This window comes from Silurus meridionalis, chromosome 7 (genome assembly GCF_014805685.1).
Source record: "Silurus meridionalis isolate SWU-2019-XX chromosome 7, ASM1480568v1, whole genome shotgun sequence".
NCBI lineage: Eukaryota > Metazoa > Chordata > Actinopteri > Siluriformes > Siluridae > Silurus > Silurus meridionalis.
Genome location: NC_060890.1, coordinates 21,383,195 through 21,399,780, shown reverse-complemented (window position 1 = coordinate 21,399,780; position 16,586 = coordinate 21,383,195). Strand labels below are relative to the sequence as shown.

At 39.2% G+C, this 16,586-nt stretch overlaps 1 protein-coding gene across 8 annotated transcripts in view; it reads right to left on the bottom strand.

Annotated features, from left to right (window-relative positions):
• Positions 1 to 16,586, bottom strand: part of ryr2a (ryanodine receptor 2a (cardiac)) — a 219,211-nt gene that overhangs the window by 147,181 nt on the left and 55,444 nt on the right. For all 8 annotated transcript variants that reach the window (XM_046854545.1, XM_046854546.1, XM_046854547.1 and 5 more), the window contains exons 2-3: positions 9,855 to 9,974; positions 6,518 to 6,622 (exon numbers count right to left, since the gene is read on the bottom strand). In XM_046854545.1, coding sequence (XP_046710501.1) covers positions 6,518 to 6,622; positions 9,855 to 9,974 — 225 coding nt within the window. The remainder of the gene's footprint in view (positions 1 to 6,517; positions 6,623 to 9,854; positions 9,975 to 16,586) is intronic.

Below are 16,586 nucleotides of genomic sequence, written 5' to 3'. Positions count from 1 at the left end.
GTTATTTTTAAAGCAGAAAAGAGAGAAAACATAAATAATAAAAAAAACACAGATGAGAAATCACTTTGCCAACCGCTTTGATGAAGTCATGATATATATTCATCAAAGCCACACAGAACCCTGTAGGTCATTGAAATAAGAGAGAAAACAAAAACTTCGGAAGCATGAGAAATGGTTAGTATTCGACAGATTCAAGCATATTAGTTGCTTTCGGATTCTAATGTGCAACAGTGAAAATGAAGCATGAACAGTAAAAAAAAAAAAAAAAAAAAAAAAGAAGAAAGAATAAAAGCAGGCAATAGTTATTGTCTTGTGTACATAGAGCTGTGTCACCACAAACTCTTCACATAATTCTTCTCTATAATTATATATTAATAGGGTTCTGTTGTGCATCTACCCCAGCTGTAATCAATCAGCCAAGATATTTGGTGTGACGTTCTCGCAGTTTTGTACTACAAAAATATGATTATAATGTACCTGAAACATCAGCAGCATGCTGTTGTGGTTTAGGAAAGAGTTTTCTATATTCTATACACATGGGCAAAATTTTCCTGTGTAGATGAAAAGTTGTAATGTTAAGGTGGCAGCCATATTGGACAACCGGAAAGACATTTTTTTGAAGCACAGTATAACCTGGAGTCAGTTGGCTGCATGTTTGTAGGACTTTTTTCGAAGTGATGGAAAAACATTGGTTTAACAAGTTTTCAAAGTGAAAAAATACAACTATGGAAAATCCCAAGAGTGTTTAATCTGTTATTACTCAACCGGCTTAACAATAGGTTACTAGCCATTCCGAGGCATCCTGAGGTTGCTCCAGCCCCAGTCACGTCCCACCTTATAAAGATTGTGGACCTTTAAAGAAGTAGATGCCGACCCGCAAACATCCCGAACCATCTAGAGACGTCCCAGTGCCAATTGGATCCCACTGCATGTGGAGTTTGGACACTGGTGTTTAAAGGCTCTGGCATGGAGAAGCTAGTGTTGGATCTACGATGATCGCAAATGTTGAGCTAATGTTGAGGTACCTTCATATTTTTATGATGAACGCTTACGTTTGTACTGATATGCAACGCAATGGTCTCATAGTAGTCACAGAGTTCCATATCTCCATTCTATCTATTATTAAACTTTGGAAAACTTTCATACACGTCCTGACCGATATTCCCAGAACCGTATTGGAGAAACTGAACAAGAATGAGTGTTGCAGCTATCTTAGAGACAAACCTAACAGGAAATAAAGCAGTCAAAATCGTAAAAATCTCATGATGGATGCCTTTTTGTTAGATCCATAAGCCCCGCCTTTAAAAAACTAGCACTTTATGAGACTTTAGAGGAAAGTTAGAAGTAAGACGCTGTGCTTTAGAATTGTATATATGAAACAAAAAAACGATTTAACATATTTAAAGCTACAATGAATACTGTATCAGATATTTCTGTATCAAAATTCAAAATTCATAAAGCTATTAATCTTTAAGAGCCACAGAACGACCGGGAGAAAACAAGTGATCCAAATGATGACAAATCCAGCACCAAACTCTACAGTGAGTACGTGCCAAACACGCTGACTGTGTGCATGTGATATGTGTTCCATCTTGGACAACAAATCCAGACAAATCTAATTACAGTTTAATCTCCCATGTTGTGGAACAAATTCGCCACATTATGCTGAGATCACGAGTCCGGTTATCCAGGTGGGGAAAAAGTGACAATGTTTTCAGAGCAGGAGGGATGGCATACCCTCTCATGTCTGTCACAGCAACCATAGCCAATCCTCAGCATTTGTGAGCTTGTATAAAAAAGAGGGCAAATAGCACCTTTCTCTAAGTGTGGTTTGTAGTCATTGCTGCAACGTTACGTAGCGCCGTAAAGTAACGCAGGTCCATGAATCTTTTGCTCGTGTGCAGTACAGGGAATAATTTTTGACGTTTCAGCCCGAATAAGCAACTTTTAAGGAACGATTGAAAATTTAAGTGTGGTAGTGAAGCCTTTTTTTTTTCTTTCGGCTGCTCCTATTAGGGGTCGCCACAGCAGATCATCCATCTCCATACCCCCTGTCCTCTACATCTGCCTCTTTCACACCAACTTCCTGCATGTCCTCCCTCACCACATCCTAAAACCTCCTCCTTGGTCTTCCTCTTTTCCTCCTTCCTGGTGGCTCCATCCTCAGCATTCTCCTACCGATATACCTTATGTCCCTTCTCTGCACATGTCCAAATCATCTCAATCTCACCTCCCTCACCTTGTGTCCAAAATGTCCTACATGCTCTGTCCCTCTAATAAACTTATTTCTAATCCTGTAAATTGTCGTCACTCCCAACAAAAACCTCAACATCTTCAGCTCTGCTACCTCCAGTGCCACCTAAAAAACTTTTCTAAATTGATCGGGATAAGTGTAGACGTAGCCTAAGGTAGTGACCATAAATGTACAGTATTAAATTATCATGCCATAAGGGTTTATGCAGTTGTGTGTGTGTGTGTGTGTGTGTGTGTGTGTGTGTGTGTGTGTGTGTAAATATATATTTATATATTTACACACACCTATCAGACATAACATTATGACCACCTGCCTAATATTGTGTTGGTCCCCCTTCTGCTGCGAAACAGCTCTGACCCATTGAACACCAATAGCATGAACTTCTTCAGCAGTTTGAGCTACAGCATCTTGTCTGTTGGATCGGACCACACGGGCCAGCCTTAGCTCCCCATGTGAATCAGTGTGCCTCAGTTTCCCACGGTCCTGTCACCAGTTCTACACTGTTCCTTTCTTGGATCACTTTTAATAGATACTGACCACTGCAGACCAGGAACCTTCCACAAGAGCTGCAGTTTAGGAGATGCTCTGACCCAGTCGTCTAGACATCACAATTTAGCCCTCGTCAAACTCATTCAAATCCTTATAATCAGTTATTCACTTCACCACTCATAATGTTATAAGGTCATAATATTGTGCCTGGTCGGTGTATATATTTGGCTTTTTTTAATGTAGGTACAGTAGATCATTTTGACGGGTATTTTCTAAAGCTTGCTCCCTTGATCAATTTACATACAAATTTAAACATTCTGGACAACCAATGTCTCCTTTACACTGTTAGCATTATCTGGCCATCTACAGAGGTGAAAGCAGCATGCCACTGATCCAGAATGCAGCTCGTTCTGTCCACTGGATTTCTGTAGCTTCCTGAATCAGATGGTTAACCAAACCAAAACAAGACCAGCTCTGCCCTACCTTTGGGTCGCTAGAAAGTCTGACCCAGCTAAGACTTTGAGATTTAGATTCTCCTCACCCAGTTAGTGACATGACTGTCTGAACTTCTTGGCTGTCTGATCAGCTGACCACCTACTCTTCAAGCAAAAAGTGAGGACCAAAAAAAATAAAACCAAGAGTTACACTGAAAAACCTAAACTCAACTTTTAAAACCAGTGTATTCTTAGAGTCTGAACTATTTAACTAGCGCACGTTCGTCGTCCAGGATCAGCGTGTCTTCTGAATGCTGTAAATGTTCATCCATGGGTAAATTTAGAGTATTTATATTATTGTTTTCACACCCGCTAAGCTCTGTGATTAAAACACAAATGGTTAACATTTTGAATCAAGTGGAATCCACAAGCTGGTGTCATGTGGAAACATGGGTTTTAACTGGTTACTGTTAAGCCTACAAGGCGACTTACGGAGGTTTTTTTTTAGGTCATACGCAAATCGATTGGAAAATACTCTATCTGCTCAGTCGAACAGAAATTTCTTTATAGTACATCACTATAAGCCCGACTTTACGTTACTTCAGCTCTGCTATACAGCTTGAAAGAACAGCTTAATGTGAACATCAGCAAACCAGTGACACTAACTAGCATTAATGTCATGTCCTCTCCATTAGCAGACATCAAGCAGCGTAACATTCAGTTGTATTTTTCTATTGTGTGAATACTTCAATAGCCAACAGAAAAAAAAGAGAAGAGAAGAGAAGAGAAGAGAAGAGAAGAGAAGAGAAGAGAAGAGAAGAGAAGAGAAGAGAAGAGGAGTTTGGAAATTGTGCTTTAGTTAATACTTAAACATTCAGTGTCTCTTTCTCCACCTCTCTCTCCCTCCCACTTTTTCTCTCCCTCTCTCTCTCTCTCTCTCTCTCTCTCGCTCTCTCTCTCTGTTATTTTCCATTCTCTGTTATTTCCTCATTAGCACTGACCAGCAACAAAGGAAAAGAGACTTTGCATTCTAATCTCTCCTTCTCTCTCTCTCTCTCTCTCTCTCTCTCTCTCTCTCTCTCTCTCTCTCTCGCTCTTATTTTCCATGTTTCTTCCTTAACAGCTCTGATGAGTGACAAGAGCAGAGAGCACCCACCTCCCGAACCCCATCCCCTTTCCTCCTCTTCTCCCTAAAGTTTTCTGTATGTTAACATTAATAGAGTAGAATAAAAAAGAGAGGCATGGCATCAACACAGCAAACTAAAATCAGAAGTCACGCTGTGTGTCTGTGTGACTGGACTACTGATCCAGAAGCAGAGCAGCGTATGAACAACACATCAGTTTAGAAACACAGTTCATACTGGGATTATAAAACAGGATATAATTACACAGTAATACATGCACAGTACTAGTGCTAACTAATCTGCAACTACGTTCATATCTCTCTCTCTCTCTCTCTCTCTCTCTCTCTCTCTCTCTCTCTCTCTCTCTCTCTATATATATATATATATATATATATATATATATATATATATATATATTAAGGGTGTAACGGTACACAAAATGCATGGTTTGGTACGTGCCTCAGTTTTTGTTTCTTCACGGTTCGGTATGGATAAGAGAAAGAAATGCAAAATATAAAATTGCTTATCATTTTTTTAGTTTATTATTCTTAACATTTCTGATCAACATTTGAACAATTAACTTTTTTATTATTTAATTTAAATGCCTTCTTGGTTAAATATCTAAAATTATATTTTTTATATTATATTGTTATAATATTATTGTTATATCAATTAAATTAAGAAAATTAGTTTAAGTAAATAAAATTGAATAAATGGAAACATTTCATTAAATATTTTATATTTGTCATAGACCGTTTGGTTAATACAATGTGTGTAAAAACATTTAAATACAAAAAAATTGTAAAAAAAATATGTAATTTTCCAAAGATATGATCTACTTAACTGTTTAAGCTATTATAACAAATGTCTTCGTTCCCTCTATTCTTCATTCATTCACTCCCTCGATATATGAAATTGTCAGGATTTTCTCAAGTTGGACAGAAAACGCAAAAGAATCCATATCGCTGGTGTTAGCCAATAGCCACTTCCTGGTTGACGGCTAATGCCAGCGCTATGGATTCTTTTGCGTTTTCATGAACGTGCAAAACAAATCTTATTTCTGCTACAGAGTGAGTAGCCACAGTGACACTGCGCTAACTCTAGTTTCTTTTTTTATACCCCTGGCATTGTTATGTATGTTTTCAAGTTAAATATTAATAAAAAAAAATGCTCTTAAATTGTGAGGCAGAGACTACAAACTTGCTGTCTGCCATAATACAATCCTCAGCTCCTGATTTTAACTACAGTATGGTCCGCACATAAAAAGGATGTTATGTGTACCGAGCCGAAAGTCCTGTACTGGAAAACTTTGTTACGAATACGTGTTCCGTTACACCCCTAATATTTATATATACACACACACCCACACACCTCCCCCTATCTGTTCATGTATATATTTTTACATTTTTTAAATTTCTTTTTATTAGTCTAATTTCCAGTTTTGATGCTTTACAGTGATGTGATGCGACAGTGAGCTTCACAGTCGACCAATCAGATGCTCTGCTTTCAAATCCTACTCGCGCACATTAAACCCTGCTCTCGCTCATTCCCTTTCAATTCTTTCTTACTTTATTTCAAGCTGATTTTTTTTGCAGTATCTTCACTTTTTTCCTCTTTTACCATTTGTTCTTTCATCCTGTATTTCCAACCTCTTCTGTCTCTCGTTCTTTTGGTGCTCTCTGCTTGTTTGTCCTGCACTACAAGAAGAACTCATGTTAATAGTAGTGAATTCACGTCACGTCACGTTGCGCCAAATGTAGCGAAATTTCCATGACAACAGTCGGCAGCATTTAAAAAAAGATATATATTTCTGGGAAATGCGAAATCAGGTCATTTTCCTGGTGTGCCTGATTGGCGATCATGGTGACCGAGGAGCAGAAAAAGAAAGGCCTAATGTGAATGCTGTTGTAATGACACAAACACTCATAGATTTCAATCCTGATATTGCACTACTGTAACTGCCTTTAAAATGCAAACGGGATCGAAAATTCCCCCGAAACAATTCCTACATGACGTGGAGTTTATGGGTCAAAGTGACCAAAAAAAACTTTAATTCCTAGAGTACATTAACCCGTTCATGTGTTATTTCATTCACTTTAAAATGATAAAAATGTTCCATTACATAGAATGTATACAGACTAGAAAAATGGCTATAAGAGAGCAGATGAATAAACCCCACAGCACCAGGGACAGTCAGCATGTTAGCGGTCACTTACCCCCTCGGCCTTCTCCTCCGTGTTGGCCAGCATCTCCTGCAGAGCGCGCACGGATAGTGACTGCTCCAGCACGAATGTGCATATCGACAGGTCTGGAGGAACATTCTGGAAACAGAGAGATACTTCCAATGAATCAGTTCGGTTCTGCATCAGTTATTCACAGTTGTAATAATCAGGAGATGGTGAAGCTGGGATTGCTTTAAACACTCGCTCACTCGGTCCTTGACGCATAAGACGATTAAGTAACCATGATGTGAGATATGGGGTACAGGGGTATTAGCATGAAACAGTCTCATTTAACATTTAATTGAGACAAAAATTATATTAAAATTGTTAATATCTATATATCTATATCTATATCTATATCTATATATATATATATATATATATATATATATACTGTATGTCTCGACTTACAATATTTTCAATTTACGGTGCGGGTACAGGATCATTTTTAGAAAAAAGTGTGACACATTGAGCGCACACTTGCATTAATTTTAATGTGCATTTTAATCGAGCTAGCCACAAATAAAAAAAAAAAGACAGTAAACATATATTTATATATATACAGAAGTCTGTAATCGTGCTATACTACGGATTTGCCACGGATCCTGCAAGATCTGAAAATCTTGTATCATATTTTCCAAGTTAACGCAGGTGTTGTGCTCGACATAAAACCGCTGTAACACTTCCTACCGCTTAGTTTGACTTTTTGAACTGTTAAAAACGACTCTGCTGCCTCTTATGTTGCTGCCTTAGTGCGCAAGCAGAGGTAGAGCTCCTAATGAATACACATCGCAGTGGCAGCGGCAAATCCGTCTGGCCGGTATTTTGATGTTCAAGACAGCAGTATTCTGTTTCAAGACAATTAAAATAAGCAGACAAATGTTATGTATAAATGTGTCTCTCTGGATGTCCCTGATGCACCCTGGTGGAATTCTCACCACTTGCTCCTGCAGTTCTTCTTCATAGATTTCCCACAATTTGCCACAATTCCCAGAAACAGTTTTGCTTTCAAGTCTCCATCAGTGGGCAGTTAAGAACCTCAACAATGACGAAACTATAAAGAGTGAGTGTTTGGTGTCACCCAGAGGATGGGGTTCCTCTCAATGTTGCTCTCTCATATCGTCTCAGGGAGTTTTTTCTTGGGGGTCGCTTATAAGGGATGAACGTACATAAATAAATGTATAGGGACAAAATGTTTTAACATAAAATTGATATTTTTAAATAATTAATAAATTCAATCTGTTGGATGGAGGATTTAAAAAAAAAAATTGATACATTAGCAGTACCTCCGGTCATGTCGAAGTTGATCGACTTTAAAATAAGTCTAATGATGGCTGTTTAACACCAGACCGATTGATCAATAGATGCGCCTCCCTGCTTGCTGAGGTATAAACTGTGCGATTATGATCCCATTTCAACTAAATCATGCCTTGTTTGACTGTGATCTGCGATGAGCTCCGTTCTCTAAAGTGTGTCCATTTTCAACCTGAAACCTGCACACTGATTCCGCTCCAAAAAATATACGATCTTTCAAACCCGCTTGCATTATTTGAAGACGATGGAGATTTCATTTATTCTTCTGTCCCAGACCTCTTTCTAGTTGCTTTCATTGATTTGTGGATATGCCATGATCGATTGCATGGAGGAGTCAAGAGAAACGAAATCCTAATCATTCCTCTCTCATTCCTTATCGCTCATCCATTATCTTTCTTTTCCTGCTTTGTCAAGGCAGGGATGTGGTTACTATGGACAGAGACAGAAATAAAACCCTGGACACCTGTCCATCAATCATACATACACATGCAGAGACACATATATACGTCATTTATACCAAAGATCAAGACCATAGAGAGAGAGAGAGAGAGAGAGAGAGAGAGAGAGAGAGAGAGAGTGTGTGTGTGTGTGTGTGCACACTGGTCATGTAATCAAATTCTTTCATGGACAGCCTGTGCCATTACCAAAATTGGATCTGTCTGAGCTTGTGAAAGTGGCCAAGCTCTGGATTGCAATAACTAACCCTTGCTATTACTAACTGCAACCTACAGTGATGATGCACTGCCACAGAAATCATCATCTTTTAATTAATCGAGACTCCCTAATTTACAATCTTCATTTTATTTTTATTTTTTTTGTGAGGATTGGACCCTGGTGCCCCTGATACAGTGATGAACCTCATTATTCTCTCACCCTAATTGTAAACTAATATTTATGAACCAGTATTTATTACATCAATCAGGCACAACATTACAACATTCTAACATTATGAGCAGTAAAGTGAATAACACTGATTCTGATTGATCTGTTAGAAGCAGGAAAAAAGGGCGTAAGGATTTTGACAAATCGTGATGTCTAGACGACTGGGTCAGAGCATCTCCAAAACTGCAGCTCTTGTGGGATGTTCCTGGTCTGCAGTGGACAGTATCCATCGAAAGTGCTCCAAGGAAGGAACAGTGTTAAACCGGTGACAGGGTGATGGACGGCTGAGGCTCATTGATGCACGTGTGGAGCGAAGGTTGGTCCGTGTGGTCCGATCCAACTGATGAGCTCCTGTAGCTCAAATTGCTGAAGAAAATAATGCTGATGATGCTCAATGGGTCAGAACTGTTTTAGCAGCAAAAGGGGGATCAACACAATATTAGGCAGGTGGTCATATTGTTATGCCTGATAGGTAACGAAATATATATAGCAAATAGTTAGCAAATATAGCATTGAGTGGGAAAGAGCTCAAGGCTCTGTGCTGGACACTCAAGTTCAACTCCAATCTTAACCAGCATGCTGGATCAGGTTTGAACCAGTTCCATTTCCATTTAAGGGAAACTCTAATGCATACAGTGCCATAAAAAAGTATGGGCAAAGATGTTCTAAATTCTTGTTGTTTATGAGCTTGTGGATGAGTCAGTGTTGTGCTCTTGGAGTACTTGGCCACTCCTGGGGATGTTCACCACTCTTCTGAGTTTTCTCTATTTGTGGATAACAGCTCTGGAGACCCAAAGCCTTAGAAATGACTTTATAACCCTTTCAATTCACTTCAATTTAATTTTAAATGTATTCTCTTAATACAGTAAACCTTTCCCTGAGCTAAATAATGGACAGATAACAATAAAAGCTCCAGGGTGCTGTCCAGACCCATTGTTTGCTTGCCTTAAAACCATACTAGATGTACATACTTTAAATGTTACGTAGCATCTAATAACTTGTTTATATAGTTAAGTGAGGACTGGTCTGTTGAAGAAAGCTCTGGTGAGATAGAAAAGGTTAGAAATGGTGAGACAATCAAGCAAAAAGAAAGATCTATACCGGAGAAGGTGAACGAGAAGTGAGATTTAGATACCTTTGAATTCGAGGTGGACTCCAGGAAGCAGAGTCGGTTCCCAAAGCCCTCGGCAGCCAGACAGAGCTTCTGCTGCTCTTTATGTAGTGTAGCGGAACACTGTAACACCACCTCATCGTCCTTAAAAAAAAAAAAAACACGCACACACTTAATGATCACCGCCAGCCATATAAATGTAAAGGTTAAACAGTGATATTTGACAGTGGCAGCATCAGCATTATCATCAGCGCTAAAGCTAAACTAAAAGATTTCCTTCTTCTCCTCAATTTAATCAGATATTCTTCACAACTCCAGGTTTGCACCAGAAATAAATAATCGAATACTTATATTCGAGTTGTTCTGTGTCTGAAATTGACTCGCTTATATGGATTCTGAGGTATGGTCCCCTGGTGGTCTAGTGGTTAAGATGCAGCGCTCTCACCGCTGCGACCCGGGTTCGATTCCCGGTCAGGGAACCATCCCCAGCCACTCTCAGTGCCGGTCCCAAGCCCGGATAAATTGGGGAGGGTTGCGTTAGGAAGGGCATCCAGCGTAAAAACATGTGCCAAATCAAACGTGCGGAGGATCCGCTGTGGCGACCCCTAACGGGAGAAGCCGAAAGAAAGTTTTTTTATATGGATTCTGAGGTCACGACTCAACAAGGTCACAATTCCCAGCAAGCGTCATGACTGACAAACATGGCCACCATTGAATAGACCACCCACACCTGCCACAAGACCAGTCGCCGACCTACTGGTTGAGCACGTGGCTACTCGATCCGTACCGGATACACGGTTTGTACTGCCACATCCCGTTATCGCCAACGTTTTAACAGCAGTTGAGCGATATGGATTCTTTAGCATTTTATGTACAGCTCTTGAAAGGAGAAATTCCTGACAATTTATCATTAATGAATAAATAAATTGAATTAATAAATAAACAACTATCTTGTGTTAAATATTAAATGTAAAAAAACACATCTGTATTACCCAAATAATTTAATTGAATTTTCCTATTTATTTCATTGTATTTAATCAAATTAATTAGTCCTGAATTTAATTAATTACTTCATTGAATCAATATAATTGAATTTGAAAATAATTGAACAGATCGAATAGCCACAGAGCACACCTGTTCTCAATTACACACTCACACAACATTCAAAAAATCCTCAAAACTCACTCACAATGCACAAGTATTGCTCATTTGTAGCTTCCATGCGTCTGATTGGCCAAGCCTTAGATCTTATCAGTTGTTGGTTTCACAGTATTTTGATCCTAGCTCACTTAATCCTGTTTGTGTATCTGCTGCTCTTTGGCTATGACTGTCTTATGTTTTGGATTTGTCTGCCTTGGTTTTTAATTTTTTTAAAACAGAACCTTCATATGCATCTGTGTGTGTTTTTCTAAACGTGACATCTGACATCAGATTTAATTCGTTTTATGAAAACATTTCAGACTCAAAGAATGGATCAGGATCGGTGGAAGCAGCTGAATTTAAAATGCAATTAAAAAACGATGAAAACATTTCCTTTAGATTTTTTTTTTCTCCTTTTCAGTCTGTGTTGTTTATTTAGTTATTTTAAAGCAACATTTTATTTCTTTTGGTAGACATACAAAAATCATTTAACGTTTTTACTTCAACACTATGGGACAAATCTGCCATTTGAGAATCCAAATATATTTCAGGTCATTTCACTCACCCCATTTTAAACAAGTGTTCAATTAGTTTGTGTTTTTTATTTTATGTAGTATCTTTTTGTTTCTGGGAATTAAAGAAAGGCCATGTATTCTTAGATAAGATTCTCATTTGTTTGGGTTTTGTGAGAAGTTTTGCATCAAAGTATAATCTCACAATTCAGGCTCGAGCACAGTCTGGTCTCCAAAGCATGCATGTTGGAATGTGACTTTAAATTCTTTAGCAACACAAATGTAGAATAAATATGTATAAAAAAAAATAATAAAAAAAAACTGTTCATTGAAATCACATTAAACTAAACAGCATCAACAAAATGATCTAATAAAGAAGAAAGAAGAATAATCTATTAAAATACTAACCAGTGGTGCGTGCGCACACACACACACACACACACACACACACACACACACACACACCTGTGCACCCAGCTGTTCACTGTATTTACTGTTAAGATGAGATAATTTGTCAAGATACATAGTTAAGATGCTGATTTGTGTTTAACCCTAACTGAAAGAATAGAACACACACACACACACACACACACACACACACACACACACACACACTATATGAAACAAATGAAACTCCTGACTAAGATTGGTATGTCTTTTTTGTATATTTAAAAAAATAAAAAATATACTAAAAAAAATCACGTACATTAGTATTCACATTCTTTGCTCTATACTTTGTTGAAGCTCCTTTGGCACTAATTACAGCCTCGAGTCTTTTTGTGTTTCATGCTTCAAGCTTGGCACATCTATTTTTGTGCAGTTTCTCCCATTCTTCTTTGCAGAACCTCTCAAGCTCCTTCAGGTTGGATGGGGGGGCATCTGTGCACAGCTATTTTCAGATTTCTTTAGAGATGATCAATAAGGTTCAAGTCTGGGCTCTCAAACGCTGGAGCTCTTTCGGAGTCACCATCGGGTTCTTGGAGACCCTTCTCCCCAGATTGCTTGGTTTAACCAGGCGGCAAGCTCTAGGAAGAGTCCTGGTGCTCAATATTTGGAGACCTTCATTGCTGCAGAAATCTTTCTGTACCCTTCCTCAGATCTGTGCCTCGAACCTGTCTCGGGGGTCTACAAACAATTCCTTGGACTTCCTGGCTTGGTTTGTGCTCTGACATGCACTGTTAACTGTGGCACCGGGGTGTGCCTTTATAAATCATGTCCAATCAATTGAATCAACCACAGGTGGACTCCAATCAAGTTGTAGAAACATCTCAAGGATAATTAGTGGACTCAATTTTGATTCTCATGGCAAAGGCTGTGAATCGTTTTACTTACTATCTACTGGTATTAGTATTCAGGTTTTTTGTAATGAAAAAGGAACGACAAAAATGTAGTTGAGTAAAAAATAAAATATTTGACCTTGAAATGTAAAGTAAAGTTAAAGTCTCCCCGGATGTAAATTCTTCTGTTAAGTGCAAATAAGTAAAAAAACTACTTAAATACAGTGACAAATTACATCAACTTTGTGAATTTCAACCACTCACTATATCAGGTATTCCTCCGTTGGCCCCAAAGAAAGCCTTACATTTAGTAATGGTTTAGTTTAAAGGATTCTTTAATGTGACTCAGAAAAACGAGTAGTCTCAGTTTGATTCATTAATTTTCTACTGGATTTTCTAAAGATTCGTTCATTTTGATAAACGAGATTCGAAGAACAAGTCACTAAAATGATCTGATCTTCCCACCAATACACTCATTTTATTCTGTTCATAAGCTCTATATGAATGGGGGAGGGGAGATCACACAGAGCAGTGAACGCGTGCTGAACGTTTTAAACGCACACAAAACGAGTGTTTAGAGAAAAAAACGGCTGCGATGGCACTTCTCGCTTTCCTGTACATGGTGCTGAGTGAGCACTCCTACAGTGGGACTCGGTTCTCTCAAAGGCTTGATTAGGAAATTATGTTGTGAAGATGGGATGAGAAAAAAACACTTCCATATAACACACACACACACACACACACATTGCTCCACAGGTATAGAAACTGTAGTGTAGCTCACACTGATGATCCTCAGCCTACAGAATTTAGATAACACTCTCTGCACCACACAGTTAATCACAACTGCCTCATCTCTCTCTCTCTCTCTCTCTCTCTCTCTCTCTCTCTCTCTCTCTCTCTCTCTCTGTTTATGCAGCAGTGTGTGTGAGATGGTCTGAGCAGCTTATGTAATTACGAGGGTGATACAGCCCATCATCCCTGGCAGGTTGCCAGATACTCTCGGTAAGGAAATCCCTGCTTGTGTCCCCCTATAAATCTTCAAAAGACACTGCAATGATTCAGCCCGAGCAGAGGTTGAATGTGTGTGTGTGTGTGTGTGTGTGTGTGTGTAAGGGAGTGTGTGTGGGAGAGATTGCATCATTGCGGGGTGTGATTTAAGACAGCCAGCAACCGCCCTCTCCTTACAATCCCTCACACTCACACTGTCCTCTTCTAACCACATAATCTCCCTGAGAAAGGCAGAAAGAATAAGAATTGTGTGTGTGTGTGTGTGTGTGTGTGTGTGTGTGTGTGTGTGTGTGTGTGTGTGTGTAAAAAAAAGCGTAGAAAATACAGATATTGAGATTCTAAATGGGAACCCAGCAGAGATAATGGTTCTGTGTTCTGGCATAACTTGCAAAAATATGACATTAGCTAAGTGCTGCATCTCTCTCTCTCTCTCTCTCTCTCTCTCACTCTCTCTCACTCTCTCTCTCTATCTCTTCTCTCTCTCTCTCTCTCTCTCTCTCTCCTAAAGGACTGAGCTACTTTTGAACTGCTGCGTGTTGCTTTTCGCCTACATATCGGGCGGGAGGAAATGACTCCACACACAGATAGCAGAACGCCTGGCATACCCCAGACTCTGCATCAATGTTTTGCAGAGTGTGTTAGAAATCAGATCCAGTCTTTCTATTTATAACACAAAAAAAAATCTTAATGGCAATTAGGGAATCACCTGCTACAGTGTTTTAAAGGATGAGAGAAAAACGGAGAACCCAGAAGAAGCCCAGATGGAACGAGGGAAACTTGGAAAACGACTCCTAGTTGTGAGTGAGTGTGTAGAGGATTACATTTATTGGCCATTCAGCTGCTTTTATGGCTTGACACTACATGAGGTCCAAATATCTGAACACACATTCTTTCACATGTCAATCGATCTTATCAGAAGGGCTGCTGGATATAACGTGCTGTTACCCCAAATGACCCATCACACAGCATGAAGCATGGTCTCAGCATCTCAGTTAGTCCACACTGGAAGTGTCTCAGCTACATTTGAGTATGGAGCTCCGGCAGGAGTAATAATTCATATTTAATTCATCCTGTTTTAGCGACTACAGCATTCAGTGATCAGTAATGACTCAGCAAATTTACATATCTGGCAAAGTCTTTTGCTTTTAGAGATATTCTACTTCTAAAAGTTTAAACCCTGCTGGAATCTCCTGCCAACCAATACACTCACTTCTCAATCACACCTACCTTTAAGCCACGCCTACATCTCACCCATGCCCACGTCTTGGCCACACCCACCTCTCAATCACACCCAACCACCTATAAATCATGGGTACAACTCACTGTTTGTGTGTGTGTGTGTGTGTGTGTGTGTGTGTGTGTGTGTGTGTGTGATCTCTGAGGTCGTTGAAAAGGTCTTGAATTTCAACATCATACCTCTGCAGTGCTGTGTCTCACATCTCTCTCTCTCTCTCTCTCTCTCTCTCTCTCTCTCTCGCTCTCTTCCACCGCTCCTCTCATCACACACTCCTGCTGAAGTGTTCGTGAAGCAGCAGCTGGTTGACCTCGTCTCTGATTTATGCCGAGATGGTTCTGGATTAAAAGAAATCTCCTCTCTCTCTAATCCCTCATTACAGTTTTCTTCAGCAGGTTGTTTCCTGCCTTCATTTTTTTTCTTTTCTCCTTCCTTTTCTCCCTGCTTCCTTTCCTGCCTTCCTTTTTCTTCTTACTTTCCCTCATACCTTTCTTTCCATCATTCCTACTTTCCTTCATTTTATCTCTTTCCTTTCTTGCCTTCCTTCCTTCCTTCATTAATTTTTTCTTTTTACCTTTTTCTCTGTCTTTCCTTTCTTTCCTGTCTTATTTTTCCTTCTTACTTTCCCTCATTCCTTCCTTCATTCCTCCTTTCCTTCATTTGATCTCTTTTCTTTCTTGCCTTCCTTCCTTCGTTCATTTTTTCTACCTTTTTCTGTCTTTCCTTTCTTTCCTGCCTTCGTTTTTCTTCTTACTTTCCTCATTCCTTCCTTCATTCCCATCATTTTTCTCTCTTTCCTTTCTTACCTTCCTTCTTTACTTCCTTCATTTTTCTTTCCTACATTTTTTCTCTTTTCTTTCCTTCCATCCTTTTCTTCTTACTTTCCCTCGTTCCTTCTTTCTTTCACTCCTTCTCGCTTTTTCTTTCTTCCTTCATTCATCCTTTCTTTCCTTTTCCTCTGTCTTCGCTTTCTTTCCTTCCTTCCTGCTGAAGTGTTTGTGAAGCAGCAGCTGGTTGACCTCGTCTCTGATTTATGCTGAGATGGTTCTGGATTAAAATAAATCTCTCTCTAATCCCTCATTACATGTTCTTCAGCAGGTTCGTGTAACTTTCCTTCTTTTCACCTGTGTGAGGCACGTGCAGATCAATCACACACAAATCCAGAGCGTCCTTTCATACTGTTGACTATTAAAACACTCATGGTGTGTTAGGTAGTCAGACATGACTGATCCGTGCTCGTAGTTGTTCTTGCCATGTGAAACTGAAAAATGGTGTAATCTGGTTATAGGTCTGATATAGTTGTCTAATCTAGTCCTTAAATCTTTACTGAATTATTAAAGCTTTGATAGTGGTGTCCAATCTAGTTTTCATAGCTTTACTGCATTATTGCATTTCTGGTACTGATGTCTAATCTAGTTATAGAAATGATACAGGTGTCTAATCTCTGTATGTGAGAGTGTTGTGTTGTAGTGATGTAAAGCAGAAAGCACAGAGACGTGTGTGCTGCTGAAATAGAGAGCAGGCTGTGAGAAAAAGCACCACAGCGCGGGGAACCCCAAATTTCTAAGTGGCTGGAACAACACTT